We start from the raw sequence: 15,749 nt of genomic DNA on the forward strand, positions 1-15,749 counted from the left end.
CATAATGACCAAAATGGCCAAAATGACCAAAACGACCAAAATCACCAAATTGACCAAAATGACCAAAACGATCAAAACGGTCAATGACCGAAATGACTAAAACGACCAAAATCACTAAATTGATCAAAACGGTCAAAATGACTAAAACGACCAAATGACTAAAACGACCAAAATCACAAAATTGACCAAAATGACCAAAATTACCAAAATGACTAAAATGACCAAAATGACCAAAATGGCCAAAATGACCAAAATGACCAAAACGACCAAAATCACAAAATTGACCAAAATGACTAAAATGACCAAAATAACCAAATTGACCAAAATTACCAAAACGAGCAAAACGGTCAAAATGACTGAAATGACTAAATCGACCAAATTGACCAAAATGGCCAAAATGACCAAAACGACCAAAATCACCAAATTGACCAAAATGACCAGAATGGCCAAAACGATCAAAATGACAAAAACGACCAAAATCACCAAATTGACCAAACGACCAAAATGGCCAAAACGGTCAAAATGACCAAAATGACAAATATGACTAAAACGATCAAAATAACCAAAATTACCAAATCGGCCAAAACGGTCAAAATGACTAACTAACTAAATTGGTTAAATTGGCTAAAACGGTCAAAACGAACCAAAAAGTATTTTAACACAGCCATTTTGTACGCTTTCTTTAAATTAAAAGTTCTAAATTACTTCAAAGCATGTTTGGGGTCATATTCAAGCTCAACAATCAAATACAAGAAATTAAAAGAAACAATAAACGCTGTTCGTATCTATAATTCTCTTTATTTCATAAGTTTATAACTTCTATACAATTTTTCATTATATAAGTAATAAGCGAATTAATTGATATTGTTTTTATATTTGCCATTTTTTGTTTCGTCCGCCATTAAAGGCCAACTTTTTATATTGTTCGATAAATTACATCCCTTTTTCAAGGAGAGTTTGTTTTTTTTTTGCACTTAGGCCTAAACTGTGTGTGTGAGTGGGTGTGTGTAAATATAACGATAAGAGTACAGGGTGCAACAAAGTTTTCTTTTTCTTAGGGCTAAATTCTAATAAAATATTCGTTAACTGAGCTCGATAAGTCATACCAATTTGGAATAGTTTTGTTTTGTTACACAATTACATCGATGTTTTAACTTTAGTGCGACCTCGCAATCTCGGAGAAAAAGTCCAGAATGTCCTTGATGGTAAAGTCGAGCGTGATCATGGCGCCCGCGTAGCACCGCTGAATCCACAGCTCGAGCGAGTTGTACTGGGCGATAAACTCCTCCTGCATGGCGCGCCACACCACCTGCAGCAGGTTCTCCTCCTCGCACAGGTGCTTCTCGACCTTTTTGTAGAGCTGCTCGAGGCCCTTCTTGACCTCGCGGGCCGGGTACTGGGCGATGACCTTGCGCAGTTCCTGCTTCGAGTACGCCATCTGGTAGCTGATTTCGGTTTCCTTCACGCCCTGCTGCACCTTTTGCTGGACGCCCTCGAAGAATTGCTGGAAGGGTTTTTAAGAGGGTGGGTTGTTAGAGTGAGAATTTTCTTTTTGTGGGGTTTTTTTTTGCTCTCTTACGTTCAACTTCTCCAGCGGCCGTCCAAAGTACTTCGTTACGTATGCCTTCAACGCGTCGTTGTACCGCACCTTGGCGTCCTTCTTGAGCTGCTCGAGCACGCCGACTTTCAGCTGCGACAGCAGCGAGTGCATCCGGTGGTAGTTCTCCATCTTGACGACCTGGTGCGGTGTTTTCGCGTGGTCCATCGCGTTCACCGGGATGTACTCGAAGATCGCCTCCACCAGCTTCACCAGCCACTTGTCCAGATCGTTGCGGCGTTCCGTCTTTTTGAAGATGGACTCGGCCGTCACGGCAAACTCCTCAAAGTTCTCCACGTACGGCAGCAGGCCACACTTGGACCGTTTGGGCACCTTTGCCTCCTGGATGGACTGCAGCTGCAGGTTCATGAACTTGTCAAAGTTGCGCTTCACGTGGATCAGCGCCGACGCGAACGTCATGCTGAGGAAGGACTGGCCCTCCTGGGCGGACATGACGTGCTGCGTGAGGCGGACCAGCACGTACAGCGAGTAGCTGGAAGGAGGTTCAAGGGAAATACATTTATTAATAAGAGTCCAATTACCGATTATCGTGACGGGACAACGTTTCCCGAGCAGACGGAAATAACTTGGGAATAACATTTTTTGATATTTGAAAATACTAGGCCAATAACATTTTATGTTCTTTATAACAAGATTTGTTATGCGTCGTTATGATTTTTTTTTGTTATTCGATTGTTTTTGTAACAACAGACCAATAACATTTTTAGTTATTCTTCGAAAACAAATTTGTTATTATTTTTTCTTTATTTTAACAACTAATCCCAATAACAGTTAGAGGTATTCTTTTATAACAAAAAATGTTATTCCAAATTTGTTTTGGCTTTCTACCCATATCAGACCAATAACAAATTTTGTTTTGATAACACTTTGAGTTTGAGTTAAGAGAGATAAAAATGTAGCGTGACGGGACAACATCGTAAAATTGGATCATTTTGATTTTAATACACAAAAGGGAAAACTCTGCTCTCCTAGTGAGTTTTTGAAAAAAAAAACCTTTTTCTACAGTTGTTTCGAAATTTAAAAAACGAACATTTTGCTTCCTGAATCAAGCAATTTGGTCAAACTTTGTTGATTTGACAGGTACTTCTTTTCGTGGCGGGACAAGGCAGACATTTTTCAAAAGTGGGTTTGGTCGCGTTGTCCCGTCACGAAATGAAGCAATTGTCAGAATTTCCTCAAAATCTGTTTGTTATGCATAATTCAACTCGAATTTATTATTTTGATTGCTAGTTTTATTCAAATTCCTCTAAACTGTATAAAAAAAGGCTCTTTATGACTGTTGATTAACATAAGTGACAGTCAATTTTTTTTGTTAATAGCGTTGTTGTTTTCAATAGTCAAGGCACAAATAGAGCAAGAAGCACATCTCGTAACAGGCTATTTTTTATGGACCTAGACTAAATCATGAATCCAGATATGCCTGTTGATTTTCTCAATTCTCATATTTGAATATTTGAGTATTTTCAAAAAAAAAACGGTAATTTGTGATTTTTTTTTTCATATTTTCGAAAAAAAACTCTAATAAATTGAAAAAGCATGCGAAAATTCAAATCGTTTGATACCCATATTGCATATTTTGAAAATTTTAGTATTTTCAGAAAAATAAGGATCTTGTGAAATTTTTTGAATTTCAAAAAAAACTCTATGAAAATTTCGCTTCGTTTGATACCAATATTGCATATTTTGAAAATTTGAGTATTTTCGAAAAAATACGGTAATTTGTGGTTTTTTTATATTTTCCAAAAAAAAATCCTGGGTGGTTACAACTTTCCCAATATAAAATCCGCGAAAACCGCGCCGAGCTTTTTCAAATCCGCGAAATCCGCGCCATACATTTTTTCGCAAAATTTTAAAACAATTCAGGTTTTTTTTAAATACCTATTAACTATAAAATACAAAACCACTTTTATCAAACAAGTTAGAAAAAGTATTTCATAATTGTTCATTTTGAAAGAACTATTTCAAAAATCTTCATAAATTATGTTTCACTAACAGAAATTGAATTTTTTTTTTAAATAGATTTGGGGTTTACATAGAAAACTGTAAAAAAAAAGTTTTTCAAAAAGCATAAGAAAAAAATCTATTTGACTATACTAAACTGCAGTGTTAATAAATTTCATACCAAAAATCAAGAAATAAACATTCGATATATAAAATGAATATTTGGGTGAACCAAATTTTTTTTTTATTCTAATATATTTTATTTTAAATTAATAAATATTCCATCTTTCATTTAACTTGGTAAGTTTCCAGAAATGTTTTATTCTGGAGGTTAATTCTACATCAAAATCTGAAACGTATTTTTAAAACAATCCAAATTCTTTTTTTTACAAATTAGCTTAACCAGCTCCCAATGGAAAAATTGATATAGCTAGCATTTTTTGCGCAAATGAAACCAAATCATGTAAAAGCTTAAAATCCGAACAAATTGAAAATAAATAAAAATCACATGACTTAAATAAATTAATACCGCTAAACAGTGATGACATTATTAATATTTCGAATACAAATATTTTTCAACTGGATAAGTTTGTTATTTAAAAAAAAATCATGTACTGGGTTGGTCAGTAATGCTTTTTCCAAAAAAGTTTTTTTTTTATATATTTTATGATTAATACTAACAGAGATTCAAAAAAACTTGTGTAAAATAAATTACGTCAAATGTGTTTGTACCATTGTTTCTTTTCACTTTTGAAAAACAAACAATCAATTTGTTTCTTCGGTGATTTTGTTTTAACTTTTAAATATAATTAATTTAAAATGGAGTTTCAGAATGTTAAAATTTAGCTGAAATTTTATCTGATAATAGATTTTTTTGAATATCTATTGCTATTTGAACAAAGTTTTTAGCATATATTGAAACTTTTAACTTAAATAACTACATTTTTTCTCATGAAAACGCATAGAAACAAACATGTATTGAAATTTAAAAAACGAACTGTCACAAAGAATTCTAAAATGTAGTCCGCTTTCTGATTCAATCTGATTTTAATTTCAAATATAAACCATATCCATTTATTTAATTCAAATAAGCTTTGAAATTCTTGACTTCTATTACTATTTTATCAAATTAAAATAATTTTAATTTATAACATTTTTTTTTCAAAAATAAATTTTAATAATAAATTATAGTTATCCATTTTATGGCTGGAATCAGAGTGAGGTCATTTTTAATAACTATTTTTGAATAATTAATACACATTATGTCCAAAATGAAAATAAAATTTTCAAGATTGCTTCAGAAGGTTTGATTGAAATAAGTTTATTTTATATAACTTTCTAATAATAAAAAAAAGTCAGTTCGTTTTAATAATCGGTAGAATTCTCAAAAACTCAACGTATTTAATATTTATGGAAGGCCGAAAAATTGCCAAACCAAGTTGTTCCTCTTAGTGGGATGTCAGACAAAATATTCAGATATTGAGCTTAGTTCAGTTATCATTAGGGTTAGTGAATTTTCACGATTTCGCGGACAGCGTGAAATTCGTGAAATTTGAACATTTCCGTGAAATCCCGTGGAATTTACTAATTTTTCAAATCATTGCTTGGAAATAACAACTTGTTATTTTTTGTTATTATTTTCTTTATTGGAGGTGGACAAAAGCCCCCTTGAGCTGTGTCTGGTTATCGATAAAAGACACTTTCTCAAAAAGGCACAAAACCACCTCATCTCATCGCATCAACAAGTAAAATAAAAAAAATGATGTTAACAAAAAACAATCAAAGTAAAAAATATATTCTCGTAATCATCAAGTTATCACAAGAATGATATGATCAATCATTTGATTGCAGTTATTCTGATACCAAAAAGTTTTTTTTTACAAATGTTGGCTTTTTTTAACCAAATCATGTAAAAAATGACTAAACAAGTATTTTGTGATTAGTTTTTGAAAGATCGCACAGAATGAATTGATTTATTTTAATCTTTAAAGAACAATTCAGATTTTTGCTGAGTCCTGGAAGTAAAAAAAATAGTTTTTGAAAAGTGAGATAAAATCCTCAAAACATATTTTTACTACTTGCATTACTTTTCAAAAGTTATTTTAATCATTTTGGCTTTACAATATAGTTAAATCTTGCTTTGATAAGTAATTCTATAAAATGTAAAAAAAATAAAATAGAAGCAAATTAGCTAAAATTATTAAGCTATATTAGTCGAATATTTAAAAAAGCATTTCAACAACTGAGAATACGCCCTACATTTCGTTTCAAAATATTTATAGAGCCCATCCATGATGCAATGGATTTTTCTGGAAATTAAAAAAAGTTTTTTGTATGTCACGTTCAAATTTAGTGAAATTTTTTTATAAGCTTATTGAAAAAGAATATATAATGAAGCATAAAAATTAGTTTCTGTAATTTTTACATAAGATTTTCAGGGTTATTTTAACATTTTTCACGATCCGCGACATTTTCGTGAAATTTGGTGTTTTGAAATCAGGGTCCCCGTGAAATTTGCAATTTTCGAGCGTGAAAAATCACTAAGCCTAGTTATCATCTTTAGAAATTATAGAATTGAAAATAAACAAAAAAGGGCACCAATCTTTGTCATGGATCGCAGTATGGTGATCACTACATGAATGAAATCAAAAGTTTCATCAGAACAAACTTTGTTGATTACATTTTTTTTTTTCAACATCCAACAATCCATCGCTTCGTTTCATACCAATATTGCATATTTTGAAAATTTGAGTATTTTCGAAAAAAATACGATAATTTGTGAAAATTCAATTATTTTCTACTTTAACACTAATAAATTGAAAAAGCATACAAAATTTCAACTCGTTTGATACCCATATTGCAAATTATGAAAATTTGAGTACTTTCGAAAAAATACGGTATTTTGTGAAAGTTTCAGCATTTTACAAAAAAAAATTAATAAAGTGAAAAAACATACAAAATTTCGTACTGCAAATTATGAAAATTTTAGTATTTTTGAAAATTACGGTATTTTGTGAACAATGTTGAGTACATGTTTTACTTTGAAACTTACTACATTCTCAAAAAAAAAAATTCTTAGTAAAAGCTTTGAAAATTGAACTAGGGGTTTGTTCAAATATTACGTCCAGACATTTTCGGGATTTCAGACCCCCCCCCCTCCCCCCTGTCACGCACTTTTCCTATACCTTTAACATGGGCTGTCACAAACTCCGGACCCCCTCCCCTATTCATGGACGTAATTTTTGAACGAACCCTAGATATGGTTGAATAATTCGATTTTAGAAAGATTTTAAAAATGAGTTATCGACCATTATTGGCGATAAGATTAACGCCGATAGAATTATCGAAATAGCCATAATCGTTATCGTCAGACGATAATATTATCGACGATAATTTTATCGATTAACAACCTTACTACCTTACATAAATGGGTTGTTTGACCAAAAAAAAAATGGCCTGACGGGACTATTTTTGAGAATTTGAGCTATTTTTATAAAAAGATGTCAAAAATATAAAATTTATACATTTTACAAATTCTGCTCACAGATATGTTTAGAATAGGAAATTTGGCGTGGAAATATGTTTTTTGCAATTCCGTCGTGAAACTACTTAGTTTTCCTGTCATTCTTGAACGACGAAATAGCCTACTTTTCTGTACCAAAAATAACATAATCGAATAGCAACACTTTTCAAAATAAATGCTGAAAAGTTCTACTTTTCAGCACTGAAATGGGTGCTGAAAAGTTGAACTTTTCAGCACTTGTTTCAAAAAGTAACACTTTTCAAAAAAATTTTGATTCAAACGATTTATTGACAAAATACATGAAAATTTGACATAAAATTTCACTCAATGGGTGTTTTTCGGAATTGCAAAAAATGTTGTATGGAACTCGTGGCAAAACTTGATTTTTTCAGCACTCTTCGTATTTATCCAACTCGGTGAACCTCGTTGGACTCGTGCTGAAAAAAATCCTCTTTTTGCAACTTGTTGCATAAACTACTATTTTGTGTAGTTCAAATAGTTGGAAAACATGAAAAATTATCAGATCCATCCAAAGTTCAACTTAAAAAAATGACTGCAAGGTAAACAAGTGCTAAGAATCGGTCCACTTACTAACTGTCCAGCTTCTCGAAGCTCAGTATAAAACTGTTCAACTCCTGCTCCAAATTGCTAAACAGCTCGCCCATCATCCGCCGCACATCTTCGTTGATCTGCCGATCGAGTCGCTTCTGCGGAATCGCCACCACCGCCGTATCCCGCTCGTCCCGCTGCTCCCGATCCTGAATGGCCGCCGCCATGTCCAGCGTCGTTTGAGTGTTCTTTCCGGTCGGACTTATCACGTCCAGCTGGAAGAAGGCGATGCAAAAGTGCTGCTCACTGAGCGCGACCGGTTCGAGTTCGGCGAGCACTTTCTCCAGGATCGAATCGAACTTTTGTCGCTCGACCGGTTCGGCGCCGGGTCCCCACAATTCCCGGTTGATGCCGAGGATGCCGTACGGTTGAGAAACCGGCTGTTTGCTGGGTTGGCCCAGCTTCAGCTTGTTGCTCATCGAACTGCTGTTGAGGTCTTCGCGCGAGCCGAACCGTTTGACGGAGATGGATTGCTTGGCCGCTTCGAAGAACAGCCGAATGTCCCGATCGTACACCTTGCTCAGCGAGCTCGTGTAGACCTTGATGAGGGCGTCGTACGCTTTGCGGTCCATCGCCTTCATCCAGTGCATGAGTTCGGCGTACGCGGACAACTCCCGGTGGACGGAGTTGTGCTTCGGGAGGTTTATATCGGTGCCGGAGTGCGGGCTTTGCGAGTCGCCCAGGTTTCCAAGGTGGATGAACAGGTTGTTCAGATGTCGGCTTACGGTTTGGGAGAATTTGGCTTTCCACTTTTCGAACCGCTTGCGCTGGTCTTGAACGGCGGTTAGCCGAAGCAGTGCTGGGTCGATGTCACTGTTCATCGCTGTTTGGAGAGCTTTACCGGCGGCAATCGCCGCTGGGAGTCCTTTCGGAGTTAGATCCGTGTCGCTTAGAGCGAGTTGGTGCACGTGGGGAAGATCCAGCTGAGAAACAACCTTCTCCAACTCTTGCAGCAGTTTTACATTATTTGTGTTGGCGATCTCAATCATCTGGTTCTTTTCGCCCATCTTTTCCATCGTGTCCCGAATGTGGCACAGAATTTCGTCGTAATCGTCCAACCGCTTTTCGACCTTTTCCGCCTCAAGAATAGCCGTTTCAATTTGGTCCATCAACGCGTCAACCTGCTTCTCCGACGCCAGCACGCTCTGAATATTTGCCCCGTCCAGCTCCTGCAAATTCTTCCCCAACTGTTCCATAAACAACTCCGCATTACTTATCGCGTAATCGCACTCCCCAATCAACTTGCCCAAATTGGTCTCCTCCTTCTCGGTCAACGCGTGAAAGTCCTCACTCTCAACCATCTCGTCCAGCTCATCCTCGTCCTCTTCCTGCCCCCTCCCCCCACCCCCAATCCCCCCAAACTTCCCCCCCTCCCCGACCATCTTCTCCGGCGACCGCTCCGTCAGCCACGTCTTGGGCACATTCTTAAACACCGGCCGCTCCTCCGCCCGCACGTGCTTCGCCAGCTGCTTCCACAGCACCGTAATAAAGTTCTGCCGCTCGTGCAGGTTCGCCGCAAACCAGCGGTACACCTTCTCCAGCTGCACATCGAACTCGTGCGTCTCCGGTGACTCATTCCGCCCATCGACCCCCTTCACCTCCTCCAGCGCCCACGTCCGCTTCTTCTTCCACACGCCCTTGTCGTACTGCTTGACCTGGCAGATCGTGACCACGATCCGCGGTTTCGTCGACGCCACCAGACACAGGTATGAGCTCTTTTTCTTCTTCAGCAGTTTGCTCACATTGCACACCGAAAGAATTCGCTCCTCCAGCGCGTCGAACACCTCCTTCTGGATCAGGAACTTTATGCCGGCTGCCATCTCGACACTTTACCACAACACTTGCCGCGAGCAGTGCCGGAGGGGCCTCATAAAACTGCACCGGTTTTTACCAACGTTTTTCTCGGAACACGGAATCTGCGCTAGCAACTTTTGTAGGTGGTTTTTCGAGCGAATGTTTTTGTTGACATATTTTTTCCGTCGTCGTCGTTTCAGATTGACAAGTCAGCAAAATTGCGATACGTCAAAATAGGGGAGCTAGGGGTGATCAAGAAGGTGAAATTTTTCAATGATAGAAGGTTCGTTTCCAATGATATTTCTTGAAAATGTAGCAAAATTATTAAAACTCCTCAAATTCTTGATTTTATTCAAATTCTTGGAATTTTTTAAGTTCGTAAATTCATAAAATTCATGAAATTCTTAAAATTTACGAAAATCTTAAAATTTATTAAAAAAATGTATTAAAAAATCGAAAAAATTAAAATTCTTCAAATTCTTAAAAATTTTACAATTCTTAAAATTCTTAAAATTCTTAATATTCTTAAAATTCTTAAAATTCTTAGAATTCTTAAAATTCTTGAAATTCTTAAAATTCTTAAAATTCTTGAAATTCTTAAAATTCTTAAAATTCTTAAAATTCTTAAAATTCTTAAAATTCTTAAAATTCTTAAAATTCTTAAAATTCTTAAAATTCTTAAAATTCTTAAAATTCTTAAAATTCTTAAAATTCTTCAAATTCTTAAAAATTTTACAATTCTTAAAATTCTTAAAATTCTTAATATTCTTAAAATTCTTAAAATTCTTAAAATTCTTAAAATTCTTAGAATTCTTAAAATTCTTAAAATTCTTAAAATTCTTAAAATTCTTGAAATTCTTAAAATTCTTAAAATTCTTAAAATTCTTAAAATTCTTAAAATTCTTAAAATTCTTAAAATTCTTAAAATTCTTAAAATTCTTAAAATTCTTAAAATTCTTAAAATTCTTAAAATTCTTAAAATTCTTAAAATTCTTAAAATTCTTAAAATTCTTAAAATTCTTAAAATTCTTAAAATTCTTAAAATTCTTAAAATTCTTAAAATTCTTAAAATTCTTAAAATTCTTAAAATTCTTAAAATTCTTAAAATTCTTAAAATTCTTAAAATTCTTAAAATTCTTAAAATTCTTAAAATTCTTAAAATTCTTAAAATTCTTAAAATTCTTAAAATTCTTAAAATTCTTAAAATTCTTAAAATTCTTAAAATTCTTAAAATTCTTAAAATTGTTAAAATTCTTAAAATTCTTAAAATTGTTAAAATTCTTAAAATTCTTAAAATTCTTAAAATTCTTAAAATTCTTAAAATTCTTAAAATTCTTAAAATTCTTAAAATTCTTAAAATTCTTAAAATTCTTAAAATTCTTAAAATTCTTAAAATTCTTAAAATTCTTAAAATTCTTAAAATTCTTAAAATTCTTAAAATTCTTAAAATTCTTAAAATTCTTAAAATTCTTAAAATTCTTAAAATTCTTAAAATTCTTAAAATTCATAAAATTCTTAAAATTCTTAAAATTCTAGATTAAATTTTCAAAACAACCTATCCCTCATGGGTTTCCTATGCAGATAGGACCTTTTGAAAATTTAATCGAAAATTCTTAAAATTCTTAAAATTCTTAAAATTCTTAAAATTCTTAAAATTCTTAAAATTCTTAAAATTCTTAAAATTCTTGAAATTCTTAAAATTCTTAAAATTCCTAAAAATTTTAAAATTCCTAAAATTCTTATAATTCTTAAAATTCTTAAAATTCTTAAAATTCTTGAAATTCTTAAAATTCTTAAAATTCTAAAATTTCTTCATATTCTTAAAATTCTTAAAATTCTTAAAATTCTTAGAATTCTTAAAATTCTTAAAAATTTCAAAATTCTTAAAATTCTTAAAAAATTAAAAATTCATAAAAATTTATAAATTCTTAAAAAATCATAAAATTTTTAATATTCCTAAAATTGATATTTTTTTGAAATTCTTAAAAGAGTTAAATTTTTTTATTTCTATTTTTTTAATTCTTAACTTCTTCAATTCCTTTTTTTCAAATACTTTAAAAGATGTTTAACAAGCATTTCGGATGTTGTTTCCAAACTAAACAAATATTGCTTGTTAGATTTAGAACTATTTTTAAAGATATTGTTCATTAAAATATTGTATGAAACGCAGAAATTGATTCTACATTTCCAGCAAAATTTATTTATTCCTCAAAATTCCAAATAGATTGTAAAAGAACATTATTAAACACTACAATGAAAGAAAACACAAAAAAAATTTTTTGGGCATTTACTATGTATTAAAGCAATTATCAACTGCTTTTGTGAGTTTTGCCTAAAATTTATTCAAATACTCGAATTCCTCTATTGTTGAACCTAGGAATCAATTTTTTTTATATATTGTTGTACTTTTATAACACTTGTTTTACTGCTTCTTATCTCAATGAAATTAAATTAAATTTGCTGAATCATAAATTTAACTGACGGAAATTCTCCAACAAAGTTTCATCCAAATATTTTTTTTTTTAAATAATCATTTTTGTCAGGAGATTTTACCTGCTACTAACTTTTAAAACAATTTTCTGTTCATAATTACGCTAAAAGAGCTCACTTTTTACATTTATTTTGAGCAGTTTTTAGAGTACCGTGAAATTGCCGTGAAATTCCAATGTTTTGTAATTGGCATGCCGCGAAATTTCGATTTTTTTGCCGTGAAAAATCACTAGCCCTACTTATCATTAATCAGCTGGTGATCTAGCTGGTGACCCACATTTCAGCATAGGATAATAATTCCACACAAGTGATGTTGAAACAACAATATAAATGAACTGGAATAAATTCTTAAATTATTAAATTTTTAATTATTTAACATTTAAATGCCGTTTTTTTTTCATCACCTTGATTTACAGAAAATCAGAAAATTCTTGAGCATTTTTTAGAGTAATATTTTCGATTTTTCTCAAAATTTAGGTGTTTACATTTTGAGAAAAATAAAAAATCCATGATTCAATTATCCGGAGTAAAATTTTGACGAGGACTTTGGTAATCGAGTAAAACCGTGTTTATATTTTTAAAATCCCTCAATTTCATTTTTTTTTAAATTTTAAATGCTTTTCTACTTTAAAGTTGTGCCTTTTGATATTTTTGATATTTTTTAATTCTGATTTTTATTTTTTTTACTTACATTTTAATACTTTTGAAATTTAAAATTTCTGAATTTATATTTTTTTTTAATTTCTGAATACTTGTATTTTCAATTACTTTTTTTCAATTTTTTAAGAAGGCAAAAGAGGCGTTGGTTTCGCGCGACTGTTAATTTATTATTTGCGGTGAAAAGTGATTTTTTCTTCTTTAGTTTCATTGTTCTTTTCAACACTCTCAACGAAAAAAAGCGTAGCCACGCGTTTGCCATGCTTTTTTATTCGTGATTTCAGGCGTCCATTTTGTGGAGTGATTAGGCTGGTACAAATATTTTTAAAAGTTTTTGTCACCCCCCCCTTCAAAATTGGCCCGAAAAATCAGGGGGCAAAAAAAATATTTTTACAATAAACTTCAAAATTTCAATGAAAATTCAAGTGCAACCAGCTGAAATCAAATTAAAATACATTCTCCTGCGTTTAAAATCATTTTTAGCATGTTTGGGTTTATTAAAAAAATCTTAAGATTTTTTGAAAATTTTCGATGCAAAATCCTTTTTTTTCGATGCAATTTTTGTTTTTGTCAGATCTTAGATTTTTGAAAACTAATGATTGCAAAACAACTGAACTAGTGTAAAATGCATTTTAAAACACTTTTTTCATTTAAATGTGAAAACTATGGCTTGTTATTAAAATTTTTATATTTTTTTATTTTTTTGCCCCCCCCCTTGACCTCGGCCTGGGCCGAGGGACAAAAACTTTTTTAAATATTTGCATTGGCCTTAGTGCTTATTATTTTTCCACGGTTGATTAACATATTTCGTAATGATTTTGAGGTTTTTGTTTTGCTATTTTTGTATAATTTTCGATTGAAATAAGCCGAATCTTGTTGGGACAAACAAGTCGTAATGCTCGATTACATTTCTGGACAATCGCGATCAAGTTATTATATGTTTAAATGGCCCGTCCATTAAAAATATTGGGAATCCCTATTTCACAGGAAAACAGTCCGGAAAGGTAGATCAAAATAACAAGAAATGTTATTGAGAAAATTAAAACGTACAATTAAAAAGTTTAAGGTTCTAGAAGAATAATAGAAAATGCTTTAATAGTAGTTTATGCAACAAGTTGCAAAAAGAGGATTTTTTCAGCACGAGTCGTACATTTATTCAACGAGGTTCACCGAGTTGGATAAATACGAAGAGTGCTGAAAAAATCAAGTTTTGCAACGAGTTCCATGCAACATTTTTTGCAATTCCGAAAAACACCCATTGAGTGAAATTTTAAGTAAAATTTTCATGTATTTTGTCAATAAATCGTTTAAATCAAAAAAATGTTGAAAAGTGTTACTTTTCGAAACAAGTGCTGAAAAGTTCAACTTTTCAGCACCCATTTCAGTGCTGAAAAGTAGAACTTTTCAGCATTTATTTTGAAAAGTATTGCTATTCGATTCTGTTATTTTTGGTTCAGAAAAGTAGGCTATTTCGTCGTTCAAGAATGACAGGAAAAGTAAGTAGTTTCACGACGGAATTGCAAAAAATATCTTACATACAACAAGACAATAAAAAAATTATTGCGATTGAAAAAATACGGTTAAAGCTATGTGCTTAAAGAAATGGAAGGCACAAATTTCTTTCAAAAGAATAACGAATCCATTTATTATTTTTCAAGTTAATTTATTGTTTACACGTACAACACAACCCGCACTGGCTGGCTGGCTAAAGTAGAGACAATCTGGAATCTTCCGGCCAAGGCATTGCTTAATCAAGGCTCTTCGGGGGGTTGTAGTTGAAGTAGATCAGTCCGGACTCCTTGGCCTAAAATTAAGGGACCAACGTTCTAATCAATCCGGTCTAACACAAGAGGGGAAAAACTTACAATGGTGAAGGTGATGCCAAAGATGACGATTCCGGCGGCCAGCACGGCGTTGTAGGTGCGGTTCTTGGCGCGGTGCTGCTCGAAGAAGTCACCCTCCGGCACGGGCATGTCGTTCATCGTGTACACCCGGAAGTTGTTCGGGCCGTGGTAGCCACGGGACAGGAACGCCGCTGGGAGGAGAAAAAAAAGATGCAAAATCACTTTTCCAGCCAAGGGGGAAGGTTCCCGAGATATTTGGTTATGTAATGGCGAGAGTTGGAGCGGCGCAAATTATGCGGACATCTTTTGAAGATTCCAGCATAACCGACCCGGAAATGGACACTTACCATTGCGGACGGCCAGGTTGGCGATGGGACGAACGGCCTGCATCTTGCGATCGTCGGATGAAAAGTCCTGGAATATGAGCACCGAAAGGACACACTACGAGTCTCGCGGAAAAGATTTGACAAAAGTGCGATTTTGTGTTTTTGACAGACGGCGCCTGCTGAGCAGGGATGCAAGACGCACAGAGTGGTTTGAGTTTTACAGACATTTTTGATGTGCACAGACTTTTTTAAGTTTTTTGTTAAATTTACATTTTGCAAGACATATATTTTAAATGTTGAGTGAAACTCGTGGTAAAACTGTAGTCCTGTAGTTGATGTTTCTTTTTACAGACATGTACAGACTTTTTTGCCAAGGCTGCCGGACAAAAGTGCTCGAAAAGCAAAAAAAAAAACTGTTCGAAACATTAACAAATAAACGAGATGAGGTTTGCGTCCTAGCTCAAATGAAGTGATGTCTGCATAACTTTGGGAGTTCAGTAATAACTTTTCAAAAGGGCGAATCCCTCAGATATAAACAAACTGAGTTTTTGTCAGAATCATATAAAGCGAACAAAACTGATTCTAAAACACCCTCCATCATCTCAAAATTCCGAAAATACGTAATTTTACAAGCAAAAAACAAAAGGGCTAATCAACGACTTCAATCAAAACAAACCAAATTGAGTTTTCGTCCTTGTGTTTTCACCCAATCACGAGGGGCGAATGTAGTGTTTTCTGCAAGTTCCGACGTATATTTAGAAACCCTAAATTTTCATTATAATTTAGTGAATTTTTGAATTTGACGATCCTCAAAATGGATCAAAATGTATGTTTCTGATGTCTCTGAACACAATTCCACAACAAACACAGATTTGTATGATCCTGAAAACATAACTTATTAATTTCAAGTATTGTAGTATCGGATCTGGTCTGGTTTCACAATCTAG

At 33.2% G+C, this 15,749-nt stretch overlaps 2 protein-coding genes across 2 annotated transcripts; both read right to left on the bottom strand.

Annotated features, from left to right (window-relative positions):
* Positions 1-776: 776 nt before the first annotated feature.
* LOC6051203 (exocyst complex component 1) lies at positions 777-9,683 on the bottom strand. The gene is made up of 3 exons (XM_001867644.2): positions 7,674-9,683; positions 1,580-2,090; positions 777-1,504 (listed from the first exon to the last, which is right to left on the bottom strand). Exons 1-3 carry the CDS (start codon positions 9,509-9,511, stop codon positions 1,157-1,159), a joined length of 2,697 nt encoding a protein of 898 aa, XP_001867679.2. The 5' UTR covers positions 9,512-9,683; the 3' UTR covers positions 777-1,156.
* A 4,595-nt stretch (positions 9,684-14,278) lies between these two features.
* LOC6051202 lies at positions 14,279-14,985 on the bottom strand. Its single transcript, XM_001867643.2, has 3 exons — positions 14,824-14,985; positions 14,498-14,667; positions 14,279-14,436 (listed from the first exon to the last, which is right to left on the bottom strand). Exons 1-3 carry the CDS (start codon positions 14,864-14,866, stop codon positions 14,380-14,382), a joined length of 270 nt encoding a protein of 89 aa, XP_001867678.2. The 5' UTR covers positions 14,867-14,985; the 3' UTR covers positions 14,279-14,379.
* Between the last annotated feature and the right edge of the window lie 764 nt (positions 14,986-15,749).

The sequence above is a fragment of the Culex quinquefasciatus genome, chromosome 2 (assembly GCF_015732765.1).
Source record: "Culex quinquefasciatus strain JHB chromosome 2, VPISU_Cqui_1.0_pri_paternal, whole genome shotgun sequence".
In the NCBI taxonomy this organism is placed as follows: Eukaryota; Metazoa; Arthropoda; class Insecta; order Diptera; family Culicidae; genus Culex; species Culex quinquefasciatus.

Excerpts from the sequence above, each read along its gene's own strand:
- LOC6051203 (XM_001867644.2), bottom strand. The coding sequence starts at position 9,511 with ATGGCAGCCGGCATAAAGTTCCTGATCCAGAAGGAGGTGTTCGACGCG. Across the intron at positions 2,091-7,673 it reads TTCGAGAAGCTGGACAGTTA|CTACTCGCTGTACGTGCTGG; the intron begins GTAAGTGGACCG and ends ACCTCCTTCCAG. Across the intron at positions 1,505-1,579 it reads GGCCGCTGGAGAAGTTGAAC|CAATTCTTCGAGGGCGTCCA; the intron begins GTAAGAGAGCAA and ends AAACCCTTCCAG.
- LOC6051202 (XM_001867643.2), bottom strand. The coding sequence starts at position 14,866 with ATGCAGGCCGTTCGTCCCATCGCCAACCTGGCCGTCCGCAATG. Across the intron at positions 14,668-14,823 it reads CAACCTGGCCGTCCGCAATG|CGGCGTTCCTGTCCCGTGGC; the intron begins GTAAGTGTCCAT and ends TTCTCCTCCCAG. Across the intron at positions 14,437-14,497 it reads TTGGCATCACCTTCACCATT|GCCAAGGAGTCCGGACTGAT; the intron begins GTAAGTTTTTCC and ends CCTTAATTTTAG.